This window comes from Protomyctophum parallelum, assembly GCF_964188405.1.
Source record: "Protomyctophum parallelum genome assembly, chromosome: 6".
NCBI classification, from domain to species: domain Eukaryota; kingdom Metazoa; phylum Chordata; class Actinopteri; order Myctophiformes; family Myctophidae; genus Protomyctophum; species Protomyctophum parallelum.
Window position 1 is genome coordinate 38,212,111 of NC_139701.1, and position 26,682 is coordinate 38,238,792.

Sequence of the window (26,682 nt, forward strand, 5' to 3'; positions counted from 1 at the left end):
TGTTGTTAATTCCCTCCGACGTGGGAATAGTGTTGTTTTAATAAGTGCTCCACCCGGAACGGTTGTTGTTTAAGTCTTTCCGAGTGCAGATGGTTTGGAGATCTGCTCTCGTCGAGAGAGAGGGAGAGAGAGCACAAGGGAGAGAGAGAGAGAGAGAGAGAGAGAATGTGAGAGCGAGGGAGGGAGATGGAGAGAGAGAGGGATGGAGTATAGAAGTTTGGAGTATTGGTCTTGTTAGTGTCTGTGGCCTTCTGACCTTCATTTGCACATTGACAGAGTGTGAATTTCAGACAGATAAATGACGCTAGAGTATAGAGAGAGATTGGCGAACAGATGGCCAGAGATAGAAAAATCACAATTGGTGCAATCCCCCCCACCTCTTTCTCTCTCTCTCTCTCATTAGCAGGCAACAGAGCATGCACTATCCCTCTCTGTTTCTGGCGCCCCCTACTGGTACTAATAAGTCATATACTCGTGCTCATGACCAATGCCACATAGGCGCATAGGCGGACACGGACATTGCTGGTTGTAGGAGTGGTTGCACCACTCAAAAACAGACAGTCTCTGCTAAACACACGTACGGCCTGCCGTGAACACATTCTCTGCTCTGGCATTCTCTCAAAGAACAATTCATTTTTGTTCTGTATGTTTTGTATTTCTGTTGCTCGTCTTCCCCCCCATTCACGAGTTACACAAGTTAATTGATTGTAGAACAGCTTCCCCTCACAATAACAAGTTACACAAGTTACGTTTCCATTGTTTAATTTACAATTAAAATTTAATTTAATATGTTTTAAGACTTACGGGGTTTCCATCGGACAGAGTTTTGACGACGTCATCGGAAAAACATCCGTCGCACTGGCATGCAAAGGGTTCTGGGAAATTGAGGCCTAATGCATTACAATGGTGGCGGTGGCATGCAGCGGGTGCGTTCCTCCTCCGCTCTGTTGTTGTGATCGCCACTTTGGATTCTTTTTTAATACTATGACAAAGGATCACACCATTTTAAAGCGGATTTTCATGAAAAGGAACGATAATGTCGGTGCGGTCGTTCCTCAAAGGTTAGTGAAATCCAGGCAGTGAACACACACAGACTGTACAGTACTACAGTATATCACATATATATATATATATATATATATATATATATATATATATATATATACCAGAAATACCAGTAAGAAATATTAAAAGTTTGTGTCGGTCGACCGCCTTATTTGCATGTTTAATGTGACGCATGTGTCTTGTTGGCTTGGTATGTCGGGCTCTTTGTCTTCTGACTGGCTGCTCTTTACTGACGCCTCTCTCAGCGGTGTCATTTCAGGAAAAATACGGGGTGGCAAGGTACCACATTACTCAACCCGTCACATTGTGAGGTCATAGATCCACCATTTTCACTATTTCCTGAGGAGAAATTGAGAAAATGTTTGCGTTATAATGATATGCCCATGAATAGGGATGGCCAGGTGAAAGTGGTTAACCGTTCCCTGCGGTGATTATACAATTGTGTTCCAGATTGGTAAGGAACCAGTTCTACAGTCAATTAACTCGTATAAGTCGTGTTAGGGATGGAAAGTGTGGTTGCAGAGAAGAAAACACACATCTATAAATATTAGGGATGGGACTCGATTAAAAAAAATCTAATTAATTTGAAGCATTGTAATTAATTAATCAAAATTAATCACATAATTAATGGCATATCAATATTTGACCTGAGGTCACTGCCGGACCTGACCACCAGAGACCCCACCCCCTTGTGTGCATGTCTTGTTTTATTGTCATTAATATTAAATCAGTTTGAAAAGTGTCAAACTAGGTTTGGCTGCCCCTTGTCCATTACTTGAGTAGAAACAATTAATAGACAGGATACCACTGATATGGTTGACTGTACGCCATTTTCTTTTCAGATGTTTTCCATTTTTCAAATTACTATTTTATTGCGGTGTGTCACTGAGCAGTATGGGTGGGAGGGTTGAGGGTTTTCTTTCTCTTTTTTTCTTTCATTTTTTGTTTTCTATAAAATATTTTTTTTATTCATATCACAATGTTTAATCTACAACAATTTATAATCTGTTCTCAATAAAAACCTATTTGACAAAAACAAAAAAAGTGTCAAACTCAAAAATGCTAACAACAAACACATGAACATTTGATGTCACTACCTCTAAAGCATAGGGGGGGGGGGGGTATCCGATCAATGCTGGCAATGTCCCTTGGAGAACAGACATGAAAAAAGTTGAATCCAAGCTTTTAAAAGGCTAGGATATCGATTGAATTGCTTTCCAAAGGGATTTTCTTTTTTTTGTTCTCTTTTTCATCACTGGGACTCAGAAAGGAGAGCGCCGCTTGGTGTGTAGCGGGTTGCAGATGGCATGGTTGACTGCCATAGTGGATGGAGAGAAAGACAAAGATATAACCATAGACAGACTGACTGACAAACAATCATGAATGTTCATTTAACTCTCGCCAGTCATTTTTACACTCTCAGAGTGTAAATGAACTGTTGAGATCAGAAAGAGAACGTGAAAGCGGGAGAGAGAGAGTGTTGGGGAGAGACCCACCCCTAGCAGAAAGAGAGAGAGAGAGAGAGAGAGAGAGAGAGAGAGAGAGAGAGAGAGAGAGAGAGAGAGAGAGAGAGAGAGAGAGAGAGAGACGTGGGTGAGAGACCTACCCCTGGCAGCGTCTTCTGTTCATGAAGGGCATTCTGAGCTTTGATGGCCGACTCCCGGGCACAGTAGGTGAGGAACGCACAACCTGCAGCACAGTTGACACACCAGGACAGAAACATATTAGTAGTGTTGTAGTCGAGTCGTAGTCGAGTAGTCAGGTTCTCATCTAGATTGTGGAACCATTGGTGCACATGTTTGTATGTCAGAAACTGAACAGTGTGGGATATGTGCATTTTATTATTTTTTTCTTTATATTTCCTGTTATATTGTATTGTTATGTTGTTTATGTCGTATATATATTTATTGTTAATGGCGTTTAATGTTTGTGTTTGCACCGTTTGATTTACATCACCTAATTCTTTTTTTTTTTAAATACAGGCAAGTCTTATCCCTTATCTCTAAACTTCTTTTCCTTTTTTACTATTTAGAGAAAACAAATGGAGTAGTTCAAATAGCCAATCAACAAGCTCACAACATTTCGATGTAGATCGGCTAGCTGAAAAAATTTAAATGTTTTTCAAAATGGTAAAAAAGGCAAAGAGGTTTAGGGATAAAGGTTTAGGGTGCAAAACATGGTCTTGGCCTGGTGGAGACAATAAATGCATCATGTGCTGAAAGTGTGGCGGCCGTGTTAAGTGGTCCAATGGGTGGGTGTGAGGGCTGGGATCCCAGCCTCACAGTGAGATAAGACTCATCCAACCCACACTCACATTTGCATTCTACTTTATCTTCTATAGTATTGACATTTGCAATAATTATACTATAATGCATAAAAACTATCAGTATTTGAGAATGGTTTGGTGACAATATGCACTCTTGTACTAATGTTTGTTCTTTATTTAGTTCCTGAAATGGCAACATATGGGGCAGGGGGTGGAGTCAGCTGTGATGCAGAGGACCATACCAATAGACTTGATTGAGAAGGGGGGGATTGGGAATTGTTTAGTGATTCCAGTTGTCTCTAATTGCTGTCCACCCCTTTGTGTATTTATTGGTTTGGTCCACTACTATATAAGCCTCCCTCATGTGTCATTTGAGCAGGTCTGTTAGTTGAGTTATTTTCCTGTTTCGTTCCACGTTATTCACAACTGCAATCACAAAGGCTTTGACGATAGGTGTTTGCTTCAAATACACAGCAATATAAGCAGATTCACAACTGCAATCACAAAGACTTTGACGTACTGTAGGTGTTTGCTTCAAATACACAGCAATACAGGAACTATAGAATATAAAGATGCTGGATTGAAACCAGACGTTGAACAGGAAATACCTGATTAGGTGTACTGTGTGAAGCCAGAGGCTTGAAATATATCTATAGAATAACACAGACGGGTCGGGACTAAGCATGACATTAGCATAAACACTGCAGAAAAGACAAGCCGTTACAGTGCATATACGGCATAACATCTATAGCTATAGCTATTTATCTATTTTCAGTAGTAGCCCGACCACATTATAATTCCAAGTTACCGAAAGCTGAAAGATAAGAGGAAACTAGTTCTACTCCTAGAGATGGAGGGGGAAAGAAATCAAGTGTGCCAGCATGCTCTGTACTGGCACGCCATCAAACTCACTCCATCAGAACATCTTGTCAGTCAAGAAAAATAAGAGCTTGCAAAAAGGGAATGTGTCTGTCGGAATAAAGGAACAAGCTAATGACAGCAGGCAACTGTGAAAGAACCAATGGTACACACAGACAATTTCCTATAGCGAGAGGAGAGGAGAGGAGAGGAGAGGAGAGGAGAGGAGAGGAGAGGAGAGGAGAGGAGAGGAGAGGAGAGGAGAGGAGAGGAGAGGAGAGGAGAATGAAACAGTGGGAGCTGGGGGATGGGGGCAGCCTGTCCAGCCTGCCCATCCTTAGCACCATGAAATCAGGCTCTCGCTGTCCGAAGCGCACAGCAGTCTGCCCAGCACCACAACACTGAGCTCTTCTGACAGGCCAGCAGCACAGACACAAGGAACAGAGCTGATGGGAGGGTGAGAGTCAGGGATGGGGGCTTTATACCAGTCTGCGGATAAAGGGGGGAGGGAAGGGAGTCGTGTACAGTGTACACAGACAGACACACACAGACACACACACACACACACACACACACAGTACTCATAAACAAAGCAGATGTAGGTACACCGTCCCATTACATGCGACTTCTGCCGAAAAGGAGCGAATGATGAGAAGAGAAGATGGAAGGGGTGACAGAAGGAGGAGCGGGAGAGAGAAAACAGAGGGAGTATTGAGGCAATCATTTTCCCCGTGACTGTCTGAATAAATAGATTTGCTTGTGTTCTATTAATGAGGTTCATGTGGGTTACCCCACAGTATCATATTTCTGCCACACTTGGAAGACGGTTTATTAGCAGCCAGCTGCATTTTGGATCTCATTTCAACAGCCAAATGTATTCAGTGGGTGGTGATAAATTTGGTGTCTTTACACGGACAATATTCCAATTCATTCCTCACATCGGATATCAGTTCACCCTCAGCCATCCATATATACGCTCACCATGCAGTCAGTCAAACCCTAATGTATTATTATTTATTTGCAAGCTATTTATTTCCTTTCCTGCGTTAGTGTGCGGTATATGTGCATAATGTACATGTACTGCAGTAGCACACGTGTGATTTTAGTTTATTTCAAGGTTTCCGAGGCATGTGTATGCTTTCAAAGACCTTTGAACTCATGTGGTTAGTCTATTCATGCGGTATACACAGTAGTGCACACGGCGTGCCTATGAGTAGAGGCAGGTCACTGCACCACTGTAACCTCCTGCAGGCTGCATCACAAAGGAGGGTTAGACTGCCATGTCAACCATTGATTCATTGATTGACCTGTAACCTTTATCGCCTGTATAGATGCTGCTCCCAGCATGTCCCTTGTGCGTGTGTGCGTGCATGCGTGCGTGCGTGTGTACAGTATGTGTATGCGTGGGACGTGTGAACATATGTGGGATGTACGTGTGTGTGTGTGTGTGTGTGTGTACGTACATGAGCCTTCATGTGTCTACATGTCTTCATGTGTCTACATACACATACAGTACACATGTACTGTACTGTGTATACTGTAGGCCTATAGCACTATGAGCTACGTGTATAATCTAAGTCCACATTCAACCAGATAACTCCAAAATGTTCATTTTTCAGGAAATTGAAAATATTATTGTTTTCAGGAAGTAAAGTAAACCTGGGAAAAAGTACTTGAGAGTACCTTTTCCCTAACCCCTCTCCCATGAGAGTGGGAGAGGGGTTGGAGTTAGCTGCTTTAGCAGACAGTTTGAATGAGGGTCCAATGGAATTTGCTGGTTTTGTCCGAAGCACTTTTTGACATAAAGGCTGTTCAATAGCATTGTTTTCTGGAGAAATAAAAATCAAACCTGAAAAATGGAGTTAGCTGCATGGTTTCTGCCGGACAGCGACGATAATATATTGTAGTAAGTTAAAGCGTTAAGCGTGTTTGATGCGTGGTTGATGGACATCCATCCCCTGTAGATTTTGTACTCTTTAAATTAAGTCAAATTAATGTTGCAACCCAGAACTTATTTGAATGGAGTTGGAACAACTGATGGCCGGTATAGGGAGGTGGAGGACGACCTATACTAGCTCTCCAATTAGCCTTCATGCTTTTCACATTGCCACGCGCCTGTTACCAAGCTCCAGCAAAGATCACAGCCCCATTCATCCATTTAATCATAATATAAGCTTGACCTGTTTACCTCGGGACAAAAATGAGTCCCCCAGCGGGGGTCGTTTTCCCTGTCACGTACTCCTATAGGCTTCGATTGCAAATAATGATCCTCCCTATACTGTACTTCAGCCCTCCACGTCGACGCCATGCAGCCACAATGCGCCGGTGTCAGTGAGCGAGGTTGCTTCCAGCACAGGTCAGCTAAAACGTTATACTTAGACCAATCTAGTGTGAGGTAGGACACCTACTGGTTGAAAGGCAGTATCGCCTGAAGCTCATACGCGCAGTACCTGTATATTCCCAGCCGGGGCAAGTGGGGATTTTGAACGTTTCAAAATCCGGATAGGACATATATAGTTCTTACGGATCGACGCTTTACGCTCCCATTCACAGTTTATTTGTTTTCTTAGATGGTTGAGAGTAGTGTGAGAGAATGCTTCCAGGATTTTCCCCCCCACTCTCTCTGGGTTTGCTGTTGTTGGTTTTACTAGAGGAATGCTGGGCTCCCTCTCTGAATGGGAAATTAGTATTTTGCATTACAATCACAAACACGATTTTATTTGTTAATGTGTAATGCATAGGGCACCGCGAATAAATTAATAACCGCAATGCTGGCAAACAAAGAAAAACATGAACTCCATTTAAATGTGATTCTGTGCTCTTTAATGTATGGCTTAATAAGAATTTGCAGGCCACGGGCGAAAAAGCTTTAACAACTTCATAATTGGAATCCAAACACGTACAAATTGCCAGCAATGCATTGCATACCAAGTGTGTATGAGTGCGAGCGTGTGTGTGAGAGAGAGTGCGAGTATGCATGCATGCGTGCGTGCGTGCGTGCCTGCGTGCCTGCGCGCGGAGGGTAGCATGATGAAATTGTTTGAAACACAACATAAAGGTGCTGTAACTGGAGCCTGCTGACACAGCGATGGGGAATGCCTTGCCAGCGTGAGCAGATGATCCAGAACATCATCTGATAGCAATCTAAAACCTTATCTCAACACACTGGTTCCAGCTCAGAAGGAAAAGAACACTCTCCTGTGTTCTCTCCTCTCCTCTCCTCTCCTCTCCTCTCCTCTCCTCTCCTCTCCTCTCCTCTCCTCTCCTCTCCTCTCCTCTCCTCTCCTCTCCTCCTAATTCATAGGTGTACAGTTTAAAGGTGCATTGTGTATCTACTGAGAGGGTGACTGATTAAAGAGCACACAAGGGTATAAGTGGGAAAGAGGGAGAGAGAGAGAGAGAGAGAGAGAGCGAGAGAGAGAGAGAGAGAGAGAGAGAGAGAGCGTTGTGAGGAATAAAGCTGTGTCGACAGCAGCCATTCGCACGGCTATTTACTGTGGCCATTATCAGAACTGTGCCAGGCCTACATCTGGTGCAGCACCTTTGGCCCTAATCTGTGAGGAGTGGCTAATTTCTGTTACGTGTAGGCCCTCCATGACCATGCCCTCTGACGTGCACATGCACTCAGTCGCACGCACGCAAGTGTGCGCTTGCACACACACACACACACACACACACACACACACACACACACACACACACACACACACACACACACACACACACACACACACGCACACACACACAAACACACACATGCACTCTTTGTGTTACCTTGGATCAGCACATATACTAATGACTACTAACTCCCTGGATCTATCTTAACTGTCACTCTCTCTCAGTCTACACACAAATACAAACAGGCTATGCACACTACACAGACACTACACAGCTCCTTTCTCTCTCTCTATGTCACAACTCACAAGACCATGCAGATACACCTCAACAAACAAACTAAGGGCACATATACACCGAAATCCCCACTACAGGTATACAGACCAGCTATATCAGACCCTTATACCCCTTATCCCTAAATGTAATTGCCGATCTACAAGCTCACAACGTGTCGATGTACAGTAGGTGTAGTTTTTAAAAGGTTTTTCAAAATAAAATAAAATAATAAAATAAATTGCATCTCTTATCATCATACATCATCATCTCATTCTGGCCAATCACAATTTGCGTCCTCACTTCTGCGTCTTCACTTTTCTGCCCTCACTTTTACCTTGAATATGTCAATATGTACTTTGCTCAGCCAATCAAATCATCGCTGTGGGGTGATCAGCCAATCACACGCCATTGCGTTTACACAAACCCGGAAAGCTGGGCATAGGAGGGGCTTATAGCGCCTCTCAAAAATGGCAAAGAAGTTTAGGGATATGTAATTGGTGGCACAAGATAGGGTCCCAAGTCTGCACACACCCAACCTCTCTTTCCTACTTCCTCCATAAACTCTCCATCAAAGAGCCAAAGCTGTCCCAGGGTAGTGGAAGAAGTGTGAACTTCCTCTCATTGTGGCATTTCCTTGGCCAGCACAGGGAGCAGAAACAGAGCCAGTGCGCAGCTGGCACAGATTCTCACCCGGCTCCCTCGCACATCATTTGCACTCTGTGGAAAATGCCATCACTACCAAGGGTAAATGGCTTGCTTACTTTATTTACTGCCTCGGGGACGGGGGGGGTAGAGGGGTGCATGGCGCAGGATCGGTCAGAGTGATGGGCTTTTAGAGGGGTCAGTGAAATACACATCATCAGCACAGATGCAATGTGATTATGACCTGCGTCATCACCCTCGCAGATTGACCGCAAGGGGGTTAATCATGCTGATCTCAGAGCAGCTCTCGGTTCGCTTAATCACTCCCTCACCTCTTCCACAAAGCAGATCCCAGATCTGTCTCTGTGCTCAAATGACCCCACGCATGAGGGAGGGAAGGGCGAGGTATAATCAAGAAGAAGAGATGGGGCATGGGGAGGACCTTTCTAAAGTGCTCTCACTCATTGTCCTGACAACAATATTTCCTCTGCCCGGGCCTAATGGGCATGTAATGAGGGCTGTAATATAAGCAGAAGCCTATAGCATAACCTGTAAACCTTAATTAAGTCCGGCAGCCTCCTTAAATGCCAGCCAACCCCTGTGCTCCGTCTCCGGATCCCGTGGTCTGCCACACTGCTCTTCTCCTCCTCCATCAATCACGCCATCCCGCCATCATCATCTCTCCACCGGTTCTCAACCCTGTTGACGCTCAGCCTTCCCCTCCACACTTCTTCGCTTCCCTTCACCTTGAGCAGAGGGCCGGGAGGCGCTCTGAGGACTGGCGGTGTCCATCACCAGTCAGAGGCATGGTCCCCCGGACCCTCCTTGATTTGACCCCCGAGCAGGAGACCTCAGCGTATTGATTTGTTGGTGCTCGCTCATATAGACTTCACCAGCATCCGAGAGCTACTCAAACAGATCCATACAACACTACACGCGTGTGTGTGTGTGTGTGTGTGTGTGTGTGTGTGTGTGTGTGTGTGTGTGTGAGTGTGTGTGTGTGTGCGTGTGTGCGTGTGTGCGTGCGTGCGTACGTGCGTGCGTGCGTGCGTGTGTGCGTGCGTGCGTGCGTGCGTGCGTGCGTGCGCATGTTTTTACAGTATGGCAGTGTCTTATACACATTCATGGTGTGCTGTGCACAGTTGCCAGTAGCCTACAGTAGTACATGAGTACAGTGCACTGCAGGACAGGACACAGTGCCTAATGAGTGTGACAAATACTATAAATTCTCTCTGAAAGACTCTGTTATGTCTCAGCATCAATACAAAAGGAGCCATTGCAACAAAGCAGCAAAACAGAATTTGACACATGCACGCACGCACGCACGCACGCACGCACACACACACACACACACACACACACACACACAGTTTATATCCAATTTATTTATGTCCACACAGGGACACAGATATTTTAAGTGCAGTAAAGGTTACATTCACAAACTCATGGATATGTCTTCATGATACAACGCGCATGTCACTCAGCACTCAGCACAATACTTTGTCAGCCTTTCTGCCTCGTCTTTGGGCATCCCGAGTTGTCAAAACCCTCCAATAACAGGTCCGTGGGTACAGTATGTCCTAGGCTGGATCACCAGAGGAAACAACGTTCTTAGCCTTGCACCGCTGCTTGGTGTTGAAGCGCTCTCTGTAGTTGCTCTCATGGGCCTGGAAGTCCACCCATTGCTATTCCGACAGCGGACGCACATGCGGCTGGGAAGGCCACCGGGTCTATTGCCTCTCTTCCTGGTATAGCTGTTCACGGGAGCGGCTGTCAGGTATAACGTTGGCTGCTCGGAACACTCTTAATATATGACTCTGGGAAATACTTAGGATGCAAGAACTTGGCATCCCCTACGGTACTGTACCCTTAACAGGTACCATAGGAGATGCCAAGGTCCTGCATCATACTAAATATATACTGTAAGGTTTCTTAATTAAAACCAAGGTTATCAGAAACAGTCAGCATACTGAACAAAACTATTGAGGCCATATATGGATGCAAAAATAGACGATTTATTTATCCGACATTGACCATCTTCTTTTCCTCTCTTCAGTACTAAGTAGTAGTTTAGTTTTACTTTTAATGTGTAGCTGTTTCTTTACTGTGCTCTGTTGACTGATATGTCCATATATAGGCACACTGTATATCTGCCAGCCAATATGGGCTCAATATATTTTCACTGGCTGTGGCCCTTCCATCTCTTTAATGTAATCTTCCATGGCGTAGCAACAGCTCACCAGGAACAATGAGGAAGCAATTGTGTGGCCTCTAGAATGCCTTTTCCATAAAGACTGTAGCAATCTTCAGCTGGTTTCATGAAGCCTCGACAAATATCCATGATCTGCAGGCGTACAGTATGTTGGCAGCTCTTCACAAGGCCTTCATCTCTGGTATTCTACTCCAAAAAGTACTACTTTACTACTAATAACTTGAAGTTGTCATCACTGCTGTAAAAGCTCTAATAAAGGATCTGAACTCCAGCTCCAGGTCTTCATGGAACAATGGCACATCTCTTCAGGGTAAACGAAACAGCCTCTGGTTCTTTTCTGCAAGCATCTGTATAATAATAATGTCTGTCAGTCGATACATCTCTCACACTTTCATTATATTGCAATGATTATATGGATTGCTCAGGCCTCAGCTGCAAAGCATTCTTCTGTTTAGGTAAGGCACCGATGCCACACCCCATGAGTCAACTTCCTTTGGAAATGTGTACATCTCTCTCATCATCTTTTAGGCTTGGTGGACGGGAGGCTATATTCAAAGTCAGACTTACGCGCCTGTAGATGTTTTGAAGCAGCAGGTTTGTTCATAACTTCACACCCGCTTAGATTAGATACACTGTCCAAGGGGGTGAATCCTTTCCTCAATTTTAGTCAGAAATGTTGGCCATCGATCTGCTTAAACTAAAACCAGACATATCAAGCAGCTACATGCTTCCTAGGGGTGTCAAAAAATAACGATTCCCGTTATGAACGATTAATAATCAATTCATAATTTCCAAAAATCGATTTGTTTTACAGTTTTTCTGGTTACAGTTACAGGAGTTTTCACTACATGGTGTTTGTGATATGAAATGTAAGCTTACCCTAATCACAGTAAGCATCATGTCTTCAGTCATTTTCAAGTTACTGTAGTCACTTCAGTTCAGCACAGCTGAGGTGTGTCTGTCAACGAGGAGCCAGCTGACCCTCATTGACAGGCAATGGGCATCAAGGCAACTCGTTAGTGCAAGTGTGTCTCGCGTATATCTATTCTACGTCCGAGCATAGACATGGTAACGCCCCACCTGCCTCTGATTGGCCTACCGACACGCCATGCCGGCTTTACCAGACTTTCCAACTAGGTGGATTATGCTGGATAGTCTGCCGCGAGGTTACTCCGTGGTGGGAAATAAATAAATAATACAAGTACGATATAATACAAGAGAATGACAGCTTGGCACGCACGACAGTAACTTTTATGTTTTGTAGAAGAGGCAAACTAATATTATATTATTATTATATATATATTATATATATATTAATATTGTTCATGCCGTTCATTTCAATCAATCATTCAATCAAAGCAAACGGCATAAACAATATTAGTTTGCGCCTTCTACAAAAATAAAAGTTACAAGTTACTGTATTATTTCCCACCACGGAGTAACCTCACGTCTCGGAGCCGGAGGACAGTCTGGTGGGACCATTGGGGCAAGACGAGCAGTGTCGGTAGGCCAATCAGAGGCAGACGGGGCGTTACCATGTCTATGCTCGGACGTAGAATATGTCTCAAGTCTCTGTGCCTAACACAAGTGATTGAGTTCAACCTGTGCAATACATTATGGGTTTCTGCATACTTTGCATGTGTGCATTTTTACTACCAGCTAGCCTTCTGGTAACTGAGTGAGAAAAAGTAACAAAGTGTCAGACTCAGTCAGAAGTTAAAACGTTTTGTACATGTCTTGGATGTGTGTGTGTGTGTGTGTGTGTTCACATCATTCAGTTGATAAAACCTTTACAATAAACTTGTTAAAGAAATGTACTCTGCTTTCATGCCACAAGACTGGAGTAGATTGTGATGAAATCCTATGTATTGAATCAAGAATCATTTTTGGATTGAGAATCGAGTGGATTTTGAATCGAATCGTGACCCCAAGAATTGGAATCGAATCGAATCGTGGGACACCCAAAGATTCACAGCCCTAATGCTTCCTGTCCGGTGTCCGAGGTAGTTCACATAGCTACAGAATTACCTCAATAAGAACTTCTTATGATGTAGATTAGAAGAAGGTTTCTACACTTGCAGTCTTGCACTGTGAATATCTAAACTAACCAATAAGTAAACTATATATAAAATACTAATTCTCTGTTTAAATCCAATTTATATAATACCAACTATAGAAGAAATCTATTCAAAGTATACTGTACTTTATGTTCACAGGTTTCTGCGCCCACACCTGACTTATGCAGACTGTCTGGGTGCTCCATCCCTGCTCTGTCATTAAACCCAGAGCCAGCTCTATAAATAAATGTAGTGGCCCGGATCCCAGATGAGCGAGCTAATTGACACTGTTAATGGATGGGGTTTCACAGCGCTGTAAATAATGTGTAGGTTCTCACTTGCTCCCTCCTGCTATACTACTTCTGGGAGGGCGACAGGAGTGTACCTGCCAAGACTCTTTTCTTTCCAAACCCCCCTCCTCCCCATCCTTCAACAAGGGTGTGCTGGCCAGGGGATTTACATAGAAATCAATAGCAAGTTTTCTAAAAGCACCCCAGTCAAGGTCAGAAAACTGCATGTATTCCTCTTCGTGTACAATATCAACCTCCCATATAAACAAACATGACATGACAAAAGGTAAAAGCATCAGCTCGTTGTTATACTTGGCGTATGTCCACTGACTGGACACTGTGGTGCAGTAGTTGCAAAGTGATCATTTTCCAATTGATGCATGGTTTTAATTTGATCTGTTCCAAGTTGTCAGATTTCATAAGATATTTGCAGCTATCTTGTCCACTTTCAAAAGGTGAAGGCGTTTCAACCCTTTGAGGCAGATCAATTGATTGTGGCGAAGCCACATTTTGTAGAAGATTGGCAGCTGTAAACTGACTGGCAAGGCTACTAAGAGATGGATCGTTTTTTCAGCCACTTTGATTTTACAAATTGAAAGATGCCTTTCAAGATAGGACTTCAAAAGCGTCAGAGCCTGCCAGGGTGAGGTGATTAACAGAGAGATGATGAGTATTAAGCACATAGAAAATAATGTCATCTCGCCCCCATAACGCACACTGTCACGTTGCTCCTTATTCTTGGGCCACGTTGAGATGAAACTCTAATTGCTTTCTCGGAAATTCTCGCACTTGTTTGTTTCTCAGACATTCTTCCAAATATATGTCTAATGGCTGCTGATAGAGTCTGTCTTTAGATTCCATGAACACAACAGAGCCAAACATTCTGAATCTAGCCTTTCACAACTGGTCTGGAAATACTAATTAACACAGGTAGTCTGATTAACAATGTGCCACTGATTGTTAGTTGCATTGTTGTATATTTCCTAGCAACAACTCTCACAATTTGGTATTCTGTTGAAGCCTAGGCAGCCACTACATATCAGAAACCATCAGCCACTAATTAAGAGTCATTTTGTATTAAGCCAGATGTATCAATGAGCTAATAGAAGGGAATGGTGCCATGTTGGATTTCACTGTCAAGTTCATAAACTAAAAATGTCAGTCATCACATTTAATCGTCAGGTAAGATACACATACACCATCTTTCATCCATCTCCAATTATTTTGTGTCCCAAAATATGCAGCGTGACGCATCTTCAGCATAAAAGCATCGGGCCAGTTTCGGCGCCTCTCATCATAGAGTATGGAGCCTTTAAGTGCAGTTGTCAATGCTACTATAAGTACACTGGACAAGATGGGTGGCTGAGTGGATGAAGGGACGGAGTTGAAAGGGGAAAAAAGCAGGAGGTCAGGCGGAGAGAGGACTCTACATTCGCCTACAGATGCTCATCCTGCTCCGCCAATCATGCCCCCTCCCTCATTCTATCCCCTCTCTTCTGCACAGCATGGGATCAGTCTTTGGGGGAAGGCTGGCAGGCAATCAGTGATGTCATGGCAGCAGCACAGCGATGGCAGCTTAACCTATTTTCGGAAATACCACAGAAGTGCTATTTATAACCGTGCTGAGCAGTGTACATCTCTACACATCCCTTACGGACCTGAGTATTATTCATAGACATTTTCCATCCTACTATGTCTCTTCATCTGACCACAGAATGTTAAATATTCATACATTATTGGAGCGCCCGCTGGCCTAGCGGTCCAGGTGCATACCACATGTTGCTTTGCTGCGTGTCATTCCCTGTCTCCGTTTCCTGTCCCTAAAAATATCTTTAAAAAACATGGGCGGTATTTTGATGATGATATATAGCCTAAATTATAATGTCAAATATTTTGTAGTTACAACAAATAGTAATAGCTGCTTTAACAACAGACTACATTTGTAATAATAATAATAATAATAATAATAATAGTTGACTAGTGTTGACAGCCAGCAGCAGCATTACTGTGGTATTGGTTTTAGCAGTTGTATTAGTTGTATTTGTCCTGAAGTGAGAGAGTATTACTATAGGGATTTCCTTGTATCAGCAGCTTCAGCTTGGGGGTGATTATGTTATACATCTGCCAAACCTGCTCTCCACTACCACGCCACCCTTCCACTTCCAATCCCTTTGTTTTCCTCTCCACTCCTCCCGCCTGCTGGTGGCCAAACTGCTCTCAACCTGTCAGTGGATTCCTGCAATGTCCTGAGCTCTGCAGCCGTCACTCTGCTCTTGGGATAAAATAAACCATTTCTTTCTGCATCTCTGACAAACACTTAATCTTTTCCCCTCCACTTATCCGTCCGTCTCTCCGTCCGTCCATCCTTCCATTCATTTGTTCCCAGCCCATGTGTCTGTCTGTCATTTGCCTTGTGGACCCGCTGCGTACCTGTGCCTTGTGGACCCCGCTGCGTATGTGTGCCAAGTGCACTCCAATTCCTCTCTGTCACATTGTTCTAAGTGACAGCGGCAAACTCACTCGCACCCTCATTTGTTCTTGAGGGCTCTCTCTCTCTCTCACGTGCACTGATCTGCACTGCATGTACATACAGCTCACACACCTGCATCAAGGACTCAGCCATTTGGTATTCTGAGAGATGTGATGGCTTGACTAAGCTGTGATTTTTTTATTTCTTTTTCGGGGTCAATACATGGCGAGTCCTCAAAGGCTACAGCACACTACAAGGCAAGACAAATAACTTATTATTTTCCGGGCTTGTACACGGCTTTATCGCATGAGTTCCCCTGAACCATTTCAAAATGGAGAGGGATTATCAAAAAAACATTACATTAAAATCTCCTCCTCTCTCGTTATTTCATTTTCCTTCTAAAATGAATCTGTGCCCAGCCAGGCTCAAACACAACATTAAAGAGCACAGGGCAGTGCTCATAGAAACTCACAACCCCCCCCCCCCCCCCCCCCCTCTTCTCCCCCTCTCTGTATCTCTCCCTTCCCTGCCTTTATATCTCCTCTCCTCTTTTCTCCTTCTCCCTCTTTAAAATGGTACATTCTGCTTTGTAGGCAATGGCACTCTGCTAAGCCCACCATACAAAATAGATAGGCTTCTATCCCTCTATTTAGACCAAGGGAATAGCTGTGACCTTTGTGCAAGAATGAGAAGGTGGTATGTCTCTGCAGACTACCTTTCCAGAAGAAATGTGACCTGCAACTCACAAAGAATATTTCAAACCAACATTCTGTCACTAAGCCAGTAGCTGTTCTCCAGTGACCTAAATTATTTCTATTTTGAAGATGGGGGAAGCATTTTGAAATATATACTGTATATATTTCTTTCAAACTGGCAGTGCAGTAATGATAGGCACAAAATAAAGCCAACTAACAAATCAATTCAAAGCTACTTACTTTGCTCTTGAGAAAGTTATACTAACATCAAGGGAGTTTGTAGAGTGTGCCACAAAAAATGATAATCAACTTATGTACAATTATTTTTTGGTCCATGACATGCCCCACATACTGGAGTAAATTCAGCAACATTAAATAATACCCATTATGTACAATTAGGCAAAGTGCATTAAAAATAAGGGAGTAGCCTATAAGCGATATCTTTTTTTATCCTGCCATTTTTGCAATACAGTATGGATTCCCTTGAGCTCCATGATTAATTGGAAATTAAAACATAACCAGTCAAAATGGCATTAAACCAGCTAAACCTTTGACAGGCACCCACAGTCATAGGCATGCATTATACAGTACATCTAATCTCTCAAGACATATTCCACTAACAGCAGAATCTGTCAGCACCACTGCCCTAAACATGTTATTTGTAGGATTTAGTCTCTCGAGATAGACTGTTGACTCAAAGAGGGCCCTGTTTTTCCTTTATTTTTTGACGATGGGTTCTCAGATTGGTAGGAATAAAGAAAAGGGGAGGAGCTAAACCGAGTTCCTGTTTCTACACAAAAATGGAGGTTGTGCCCCAGAGGAAAAGGTCATGTATATACACATTATATATATACACACACACACACACAAAGCCCGGACACGGCAATTATTTGTGGCGGGGGGCCCTGCATGCCTTTTTTGGGGGAGGGGTGATGTTATATAGAACATTTCACACCTGAAATGTAGTACATTGATCTAATGGAGAATGATTATACTGTTTTCCTGTTTATACATCTCTCTGTGGCTCTGGGCCCAGCTACATCTCAGACATGCTGAAGCCTTAGAACCCTTAGGTCATCTGGGGTTGGCCTACTAATTGTTCACCCCATAGTTGTAACAAAGTATGGTGAAGTATTCCAGAGGCCAGACCGTTAAGAAATTCCCAACTATAGTTGTTTTTAAGTCAAATTTAAAAACATTTATTAAACATTGCTTACTCACAATGATGTCTATCAACTAGGTCTTGCCTGGGCTTTAAATGAGCTGTACTTTTGTACTGAATGTGTGTGAAAGGTGCTATATAAATAACATTGCCATGCTTGCTCAGACTGAGTATAGTCTATCAATATATAAGTGTAAATGTCATGAACATACATGATGTTGCCTAAACGAAACAACATTTATGTGCATGATTTCCATTTCCATGTAATAATCAAAATATCAATTACATATAAAATGGACAAATAAAAGTATTCAATTGGGGTTTCTTTCCATTATAATTAATTAATATTCATTGTGCATAGTAGCCTAGCCTGTATAATCATTCATACTACTTATGATTCATACTTAATTTCAACCTCAGAGACGATAGATAATTCATTCACTGACTGTACTGTACATGTCGACTCATGATTCAGAGATAAACGTGGAATATTTTGGATCTCTACGTCGTCCACCCCTCCTCTGTATATTCGCTCGCAGAGTCTATTTGAGCGAGCTTTCGCGGCCCCCGAACACTTTTATTGTTGAGAATCTATTCTACACGCTATTATTTATTGGTTATTGTCTCCAACAGGCCGAAGGCATGGGGAGAGAGTATGTTTTGCCCCCCTGTCCATGTGTCTGTGTGTCCGACCGTCCGTCCGTTAACAGCTAATTTCCGGCACTGTTAACCTGGTCGATGCCAAACTTTGCACACACACTCCCTGGATGCCAACAACGAACCACTCCCCCAAATTTTCCAGAACAGCCTGTTATAGCACCACCATGAGGCAGACTTTCACATTTTTACCTATAACTGCACCAATCTGCAAGAAACGTTGCATGTACACTCCCTAGAGGCCAAGGACAAACCTTTGACCTGCATTTTTAACATCTGCCTTTTCTAGCGCCACCAGGAGGCAGACTTTTGTCAAACACATGTTTTGATATTACTCCTCCAGATTCTGTCCGCAAATCGTTACACAGTATCTCTATAGTCATGTGCTCAAGAGGGATCAGTCCGATATTTCATATAAAGTTTGCAGGATTGGCCCGTTTTGAACAAAAAGCCTCAAATCATGAACGCAGCATGCAATTTACGCGAAATTGTTCATGCACTTTCCTACTAAGCGTAAGAAGAAATGGCACCCTTTTCACATTGGCCTAATATAGCACTACGAGGAGGCCACCTGACATGGCCTGGTGGAGACGTGTGTCCTGAGGGGGCTAGTTGTGATTGCTTCAGATCGTCGCAAGCAATGACCAACGCTCCATTATCAGGACAGTTTTTCGCACATTATCACCGTCAGAACGCTCACTCTTTGCCTGTGTAGATGAGGTGTAAACTAAATGCGTTCAAAGTACCTGGAGATTGTTTCCAGTTGTTCCATTTTGTCCACCCAGGACAACAGCGTTGATAAAATATGTGTGTTCGCTCGCTGGCTGTAGATATGACACATACGTCATTTAACTGTAGATATGACACATACGTCATTTAACTTTGGCAGTGGAGCCAAATGGACCGCTCGTTCAGACAAGACGGCTCGGTTCAATATATTTAACATAATTCCTGCTACTATATATCATTTATAACTTATAAGAAGCAAAATTAGTTCCTACTCCTACATGTTGTTATATGTTTCAGCACAAGCTCAACGCTGATTGACTGTCAGGACGCCATGTGCAGCAAACGTCGCTTAAATTGGCTTTTCCAGCCGGCAAGCCGGTCAATCGCAACAGTACATTGCTAGAACTGGGGTGGGATCGCGGCAGTCACTCTGGAACTGCGAAAATTGCATAGTTTTCGTTGTGCATTTCGTACGTGCATACTGAGACCTAGAATTGCGTGGTTTCTACGCAAAATACATGCAGGTTGGCAGATCTGCTAGACCCTGTTGAGTTGAATGCACTATGCAGGGCACATTAATTCAGTATACAGTATAGAGCTGTAAGTTTGACAGTCAAAGAAAACATCTCAACCATGAAGCTAATCTACAGTACACTGCATTTTCTTGCAGACCTCCTTTCTCTTTCTCTCTCTCTTTCTCTCTCTCTCTCTCTCTCACACTCAAACACACACACACACACACACACACACACACACACACACACACACGTCGCATCTCTGTTCCTCCTTTAGGTAACCTTGGAGTTCAAGTATATTCTCTAAAGGTCATGGAATAAGAGCTTTCCAACATACCAAGAACACACTGTACTGTAACACGCGGTAATGAATGTTACATTGGTGCAGAAAATCAATCCATCTGAAAGGCTCTCTCTCTCAGGCTTGAAAAAGGGGGCGAAAAGTATAGACGGTGAAAGCCAGGTGAGCGTTTGGTGTGTGGACACTAGCCCCCAGTGGAGGAAGACTGCGTCGACAGCATGGATGGCCACTTTCCTCAGCAAAGAGAGAGAACACTCCTCATCCTGAAGTCAAGGCCCATAGCGCCTGTCAGAACCAGTTGAGCTGCTGCATCTTTTATGAGGAAAGCACGGTTGCTTATTACAATATTTACAGACATTTAAGGGCTGTGAAGCAAACGCTGATATTGCATTAGTCTGGCCTGGTGGCCTTCAACCACAAACCCAGACAGAAGACAACATTATTCTCTATTCTTCCAAATCATTTGACAAGACTACATGGAGACAGACAATTAATGTTATAGTGAGTTTACAAGAACGATTTGATGCCAAGAGAGAAAAGAAAGCTGAGCTTCGTGTCTATTCTTGTGATTTCATAAGATTGCATAATTTCATTGATAGCCAGTCAAGCCAGACTGTGCACCACCTGCTGAAATATCCAAGCTAAATAAAAGGATCCTTCAATAAACTGCTGTCAGTCCATGGTTGTGAGAATCAAGAGCTGTTTGTTTGTGTGCATGCATGCATGCATGCATGCCGCGTGTGTGTGCGTGCGTGCGTGCGTGTGTGTGTGCACATGCGCTATCCACACTCTCCTATACGATTCTGTTTATGGTCTGTAAGTGAATTTGCTCCCATCTGTTTCCTCAGGGGGGATGCTGTCCTACAACTCTCGTGGTCTCAGATGCGTTCCGTATGAGCCCATTCGCCACGGAGACACACTCTCCCACTCGCATATCTATGATGTGTATGAAAGAGGCAAGTATGAAAGAGGGGAAACTAGAGAATGTGGCAAACAAAAGATTCCCAGATTAGTTTAGTCAACACGACGGCCATTCAGGCATAATCCTATAGGGACACTCATGGTCCCATATTAATACTATCTGGTTTGGTGTGACGTGCACCGCATGTAAACTTCCCGTCTCACTATTCACTCTGTGTCACTCCGTCTTTCCACTCTTTCCTCATTTCATTGCAAGGACGACCCACAGACAGTTAGACCCTATCCGTCAGACCAGCTCGAAGGGAAATATTTAAAAAAAATAAAAACTTGAATAAATATTTCATTAGATTATTCCATGATTTAATGTGCTTCTGCTTCGCTGAGGTCTATGGCAATATCTCTGGTCCATTTATAAATGCATTAACACAATGATCCCCCGACACTAGCTTAATATTGATACTGGCTGCCTCAGCCAGCAGATGGAAGCAGCGTGGGGTTTGTATTGCCCTGTCTGTCTGTCCACAGTGCTGAATCATTCTTGCTACACACACCTTCGCTGATCTCGCCTCTCTCTCCTTCTCTAACTCAAGGCGTGTAAATGGACCCATAAGGTTCGACTTGATTCCCTTTGTACACTCTTAGAATTAAATTAACACTCAGTATTTTCCTGTGGCTTTGTGACATTTTCTTGAAATTGTATTTATTTTTCCCCCCAATCTGTCACTATGAAATCCATGCAGTTATATTTAGGAGCAAACAAACAAACCATTTCTCCAGCCATCTTTAGCCACTGAACTGCACAGAGAAACGAAACGGCAGCTGCCTGCTTTTCATGTTTACGTCCAATTTTCTTGAAGCGAAACTGTCAGCTAACCAGTAATTCCAGAAACCCAGAATAAAAATAACCTTCAAACAGCCTTTTGTGCAATGAAGAAAATACCATTTACGGAACGAAGCCTCGGTCATGTGTATGTACGTGCAAGCACTTGCACATGCTTTTGCTCATGCATGCGTGTACATGCATGTGTGTACGCGCACATGCACATGTGCTGTCAGTGAAAGCTAATTAGAAGCAAAGGGAGAACTTTTCACAGCCAGTGATAAATTCAACATCAGGAAATCCTCCACCTATTAATACCAATTGGGCGACAATAATTGGCAGGCCATCGACAGCGTGGGCAGAATTAATCATTTGAAGAGGAAGACTAGACTGCATTTTTAATTGGCGGAGGCAGCCACTGTTTAGGGAGGCAACCAGCTGATCACCCAGGAGACTGCTGCTTCAGACAATGCACATTTGCTAATCCTCTTGAGTCAAGTTATTATGGCCACGCATTATTATCACGCTTTACAAACTAATTCCATGTTTTCCCTCATGGATTACCCGGGGGGAGGGGGAAATAAGTTGTTTAAGAAAAGAGTAAAGAATAAACAAACACAAACATAACAACTGAAAGACTGTGAAATGAAAATCAAAAATCAAATGACAGAACAACAGCACTTGATCTAATAATTACCCATAAGGCTTACAGTGTGTGTGTGTGTGTGTGTGTGTGTGTGTGTGTGTGTATGTGTGTGTGTGTGTGTGTGTGTGCGCGAGCGGTGCGTGCGTGCGTGCATGGTGCGTGGGTGCGTGCATGTGCGTGTGCGTGTGTATGTGTGTGTGTGTGTGGACTGTTGACTGTGCATCTTCCAAATTATAAATCCAGTAGAGCCATGCTTATAATCCATTTAGCTTAATAAGGGAATTGACAGTAAAATAACCAAACAAAAGAATAAACAACTTTTTGACGGTCATTGTTTGGTCTGGGGATCATTATATTCTAAATCTAAGATAACTCACTAAACTGAACAAGATTTTCTAAACTAGTTTGAAATGTACAAATAAGACTAAATTGAGTTTCACATGTGAAGCATAACATAATAACAACCTGGGATGAAAAGATAACCTGATCTCTTAGATTATTTGAAGTGACGTGTTATTATACTTCACTATAGAATTCAAAGTAACTAGTCTTGCCATTAAAAGGGGTTATGTTATGTTATGTTATGTTATGTTATGTTATGTTATGTTATGTTATGTTATGTTATGTTATGTTATGTTATGTTATGTTATGTTATGTTATGTTATGTTATGTTATGTTAAAAAATCAAATTAAAAGGGTTTCTTAACAATGACACATTCGATCACAATCACATCGAAAAATGATCACAATGTGGAAAAATGTATAATGATTTGATGAGGATTTAGTATTATTATTATTATTATTATTATTATTATTATCAATATTATTATACTATAAATATAGGGACGTAACTGATGTGAACACACAACACATGCTTACAAATCAATATACTACTAAATAATTTGATATATCATATTTCCTGTTCTAACTGAGTCAGCCATTTATATCACATTGAAACATTTTGGTTACAGAATAAACATTCAAACATCCATCTAAGTACCAGTCTCTCTCTAAAAGAATGCCTCCTAGTGCTATGCATTATAATCGTCACTGTTCATTTATTCATTTGCAGCTCAGAGAGTGTACAAATGTGGCCAAATAGAACCTTACAAGTCCATTTGGTTAAATTTGATTTGTACACTCTCGTTTCCCAATGTAATGTTCAGGCTCTGATTTCAGTGTTCCAACAACGAGCAGTCGGACGGTAACTATACTGCAATGATTATGCAATGCAGAGCAATAATATTTTACAACACATAAGGCACTGACGCATGCAGACAGACACGCACAGTCATTTCAAATGAATAGGCCACTACTGGGGAATGTTTTTCTATGTATTAATGTAATAATAAAAAACCTCTAGATTCAGTGGCATTGGATTTGACCAGAATATGGTAAACAGATGAAATATCTTTGTAATACACAATTAATATATTTGTCAGTGAGTGTTCAATCTACATAACATAATTCTCTTGTTACCCATAAGGTATCATAGAGATATATATTTTGCAATATCAAATAGATTACTAGGTAAAGTTAGCAAAGATCTAAGTATGGTAGGTTCACAGATTAATGAATCGTATACGTATTTTGAGTTCAACAGAGATTACTCCGGTTTAATTAGCCAACATCTCCCTTGAAGGCTCAATATGTTATTAGTTTTTATGATTAATATTGTGCTTGAGCTAATAAATCTGTGCATTCATCATGGGACGTCTTTGCATACTAATGGTTCACAAAAGGATGAATTAAAATCTATATTTTGATCCCTCATCATTTCAACAACAGAAACACCTGCCTTGTGGACAACCTTAACATTAGGAGGCGACTGAGCCTATTATGTCACCCAAGACATGATACTGTGATAGTGTGATAATATCACATGTCACAAGTGGCATTTACATGACTGTCACTGATTGTCATTTTTCCTCTGTAAATGTCAATCCAATAAAACTCTTCTCTTATATACTGTATAGCTGCCACCGCACATCCACTTCCACACGCAGCAGGAGCATGCATGACATAAAAATAAAATAAAATAAACATTAGGAATAGGCCTAGCCCTATATGTTTAAGAGGAGGAATGGATTTTAAATTACCTTAAAGACTATCATTGTCATTTGCATGTTGCACCTTCTGGGGAAGTCTTATAACTTAAAATTAAATTACATTATTACCTTAACACATAAATGTATGAAAATATGTTTTTGAGGAATCATATATTCCCATTATGTATGCTACAGTATGTTGCTATGAGCAATTATAGTGATCAAATGTGTCTATATTTAATGTTACATTATGCTAATGGTGATTTTTCATCTCCATGCATGCCTTTGAGTGGTTGCCTCTAGCCTTAAAATGTAGCTGTAGGATTACCATGGGGTCATGGTCTTATAGGCTATCCACGTTTATAGGCTGTGCCCCCCATGTGGGTTTGCAAACACAAGCCGGTCAAATGATGCTACACACTGCATGGCTAAGAAGAATAGTGTCATATTGGGAGGTAAATGTATTTGCATAATACAAGCAGCTGAATGTTGATCTAATAGTGTGCATTGTTATCCCTATTTGCCATGATTTGGATGATTGGTGGTGCCTGGTATGATGAATTTACTTTACTTTACATTGGCTAGCTGTTATATGGGGACCTCCTCGAATTGTAAAGCAATGATCACCTGGGATGGAGACTACATGGGATATTATTCTGAAATACCAACTTAACACTTGTGTTTTCCTATAGGTCTACCGTCTATATTAGGCTGATAGTTGCATCCCTCTCCCACGAGCCTTCCATTTTAGCGGCGCAGCATCGCTGCTGGCGTCAAGGCGACGTCCGTGTCCGTCATCTTGTGACAGTTTTCGCGTCCTTATTTTTGAGACATTGTGGTAGGCTGCTATAGAATTGATTTCGTCCAATTCGTTGTCACTGGTTTTGCAAGCAGTCCTTCCATCCACACACTTGACGTTAAAGAAAAGCTTAAGGATGAATAAATGATGCCGCCCCCCCCCCCCCCCCCCCGCGCGAAAAGATGGGACTGGCGAGGGGATGGATCTTTAAAAATGCATCCTTTCCGAGCGCCTCTGCCCCACTTCTGAGAGAGAGCGCGCAAAGAAAACACGATTCAATTGCAATTCAACAACATCGATATAACGGTGAATGCTATTCCGGACGCATATTGCCCTATAGCAGTGTAAAGAAATTAGTAAGCCAAAATAACTCGGTATAGAATATGGAATGTCGAAATATAGCTGGCTAGGCTGGAGGCTCGATGTTCTTGGGTTTTCTTTTAGAAATATCCAAATTTATAGCCTACACGCTCGTCTCGTGAAATGCAAGGAAACTTGCATTGCGTTTCAAAAACAAAAGCGTTTTGGACCACTATACGCACCTTATTCTAGGCTACTCGAAAACATGCAAGCACAATTCTGAATCGCTTAATATTACTCCATATCTGACAATATTGAGGATATGCTAAGCATATTAAGTATTAGCCTACAAATAAAGAAAACGTGGCACAGGGCTCTGGGGAAATAAATAAACACACTTCGAGACTCACAATTTACACAGTATTTTTGTTTGCGTAACATTAGGCTAATTAGGCGATTATTGTTATTAGGCAATAGGCCTTGCAGCCGTGCAGGGGGGTGGGGGGGGAGGTGGCCACGTTACCTTTGTGCATGCCGGTGTATCGGTCCTTAAGCACTGTCAGTTCGTGGATTTTCCCAAACTGTTCAAACAGGGGCTTCAGGTCTTTCTCCTCCAAGTTCCGCGGTATCTGCCCGATAAACAGCTTAATGGCATCCTGGTCTTTCATGTTGCCGCTCTCCGGATGAATGGAAATGGATTCTGACCCGTTCATGGGTTTCGGGAATGTGATCTGAGGGTACTGGTGCTGGTAAGGTGGGACAAGTAGTAGTGGTGGTGGTGGCTGTTGTTGTTGTTGTTGTTGTTGGGTCGGTGGTGGTGGTGGTGGCGGCACTACCCCCGGTCCGGTGAAAACCAGGTTGGAGTGAGCAGTGTGCTGATGCTGCTGTGGATGCTGCTGCCTTCTTGTTTCAGTCGGAGTGAATCTGGCCATTCTGAGCTGAGAGCAGAGTGGATAATAATGACAACACTACACAGAGCACACACACACACTCACACACACACATACATACACACACTACTGTGGAGAGAGAGCAAGCACTCAGCTGGAAACCAGGCTGACTTTCTATCCGACACACACAACACACACGCGTGCGCACACACGCGCGCGCGCGCACACACACATACACGCTGTACAAGGAAGAGAGGAGGAGGGGGGTTGATTCGTGTCAGAAGAATAAAGCGTGAAAGGGCCAAATATTCGCTACTCTGGAGCGCCGCCCGCAGTTATTTGTGAAATACTGCATGTCCCCTAGTTGTCTTTTACACATGACTCATGAGGCCGCCCTAAACTGCGTAGGATTTGAATCAGTAGCCTATGTCGAAGGTAATGACTTGTG

General features: G+C 42.7%; 1 protein-coding gene across 1 annotated transcript in view; it reads right to left on the reverse strand.

Annotated features, from left to right (window-relative positions):
* celf5a (cugbp, Elav-like family member 5a) overlaps positions 1-26,276 on the reverse strand; it is a gene marked incomplete at its 5' end in the record, with an annotated part of 314,066 nt that extends 287,790 nt beyond the window's left edge. The window contains 2 exons of the mRNA XM_083767674.1: positions 2,672-2,754; positions 25,868-26,276. Of these exons, the coding sequence (XP_083623800.1) occupies positions 2,672-2,754; positions 25,868-26,276 (492 nt within the window). The remainder of the gene's footprint in view (positions 1-2,671; positions 2,755-25,867) is intronic.
* Positions 26,277-26,682: the final 406 nt, after the last annotated feature.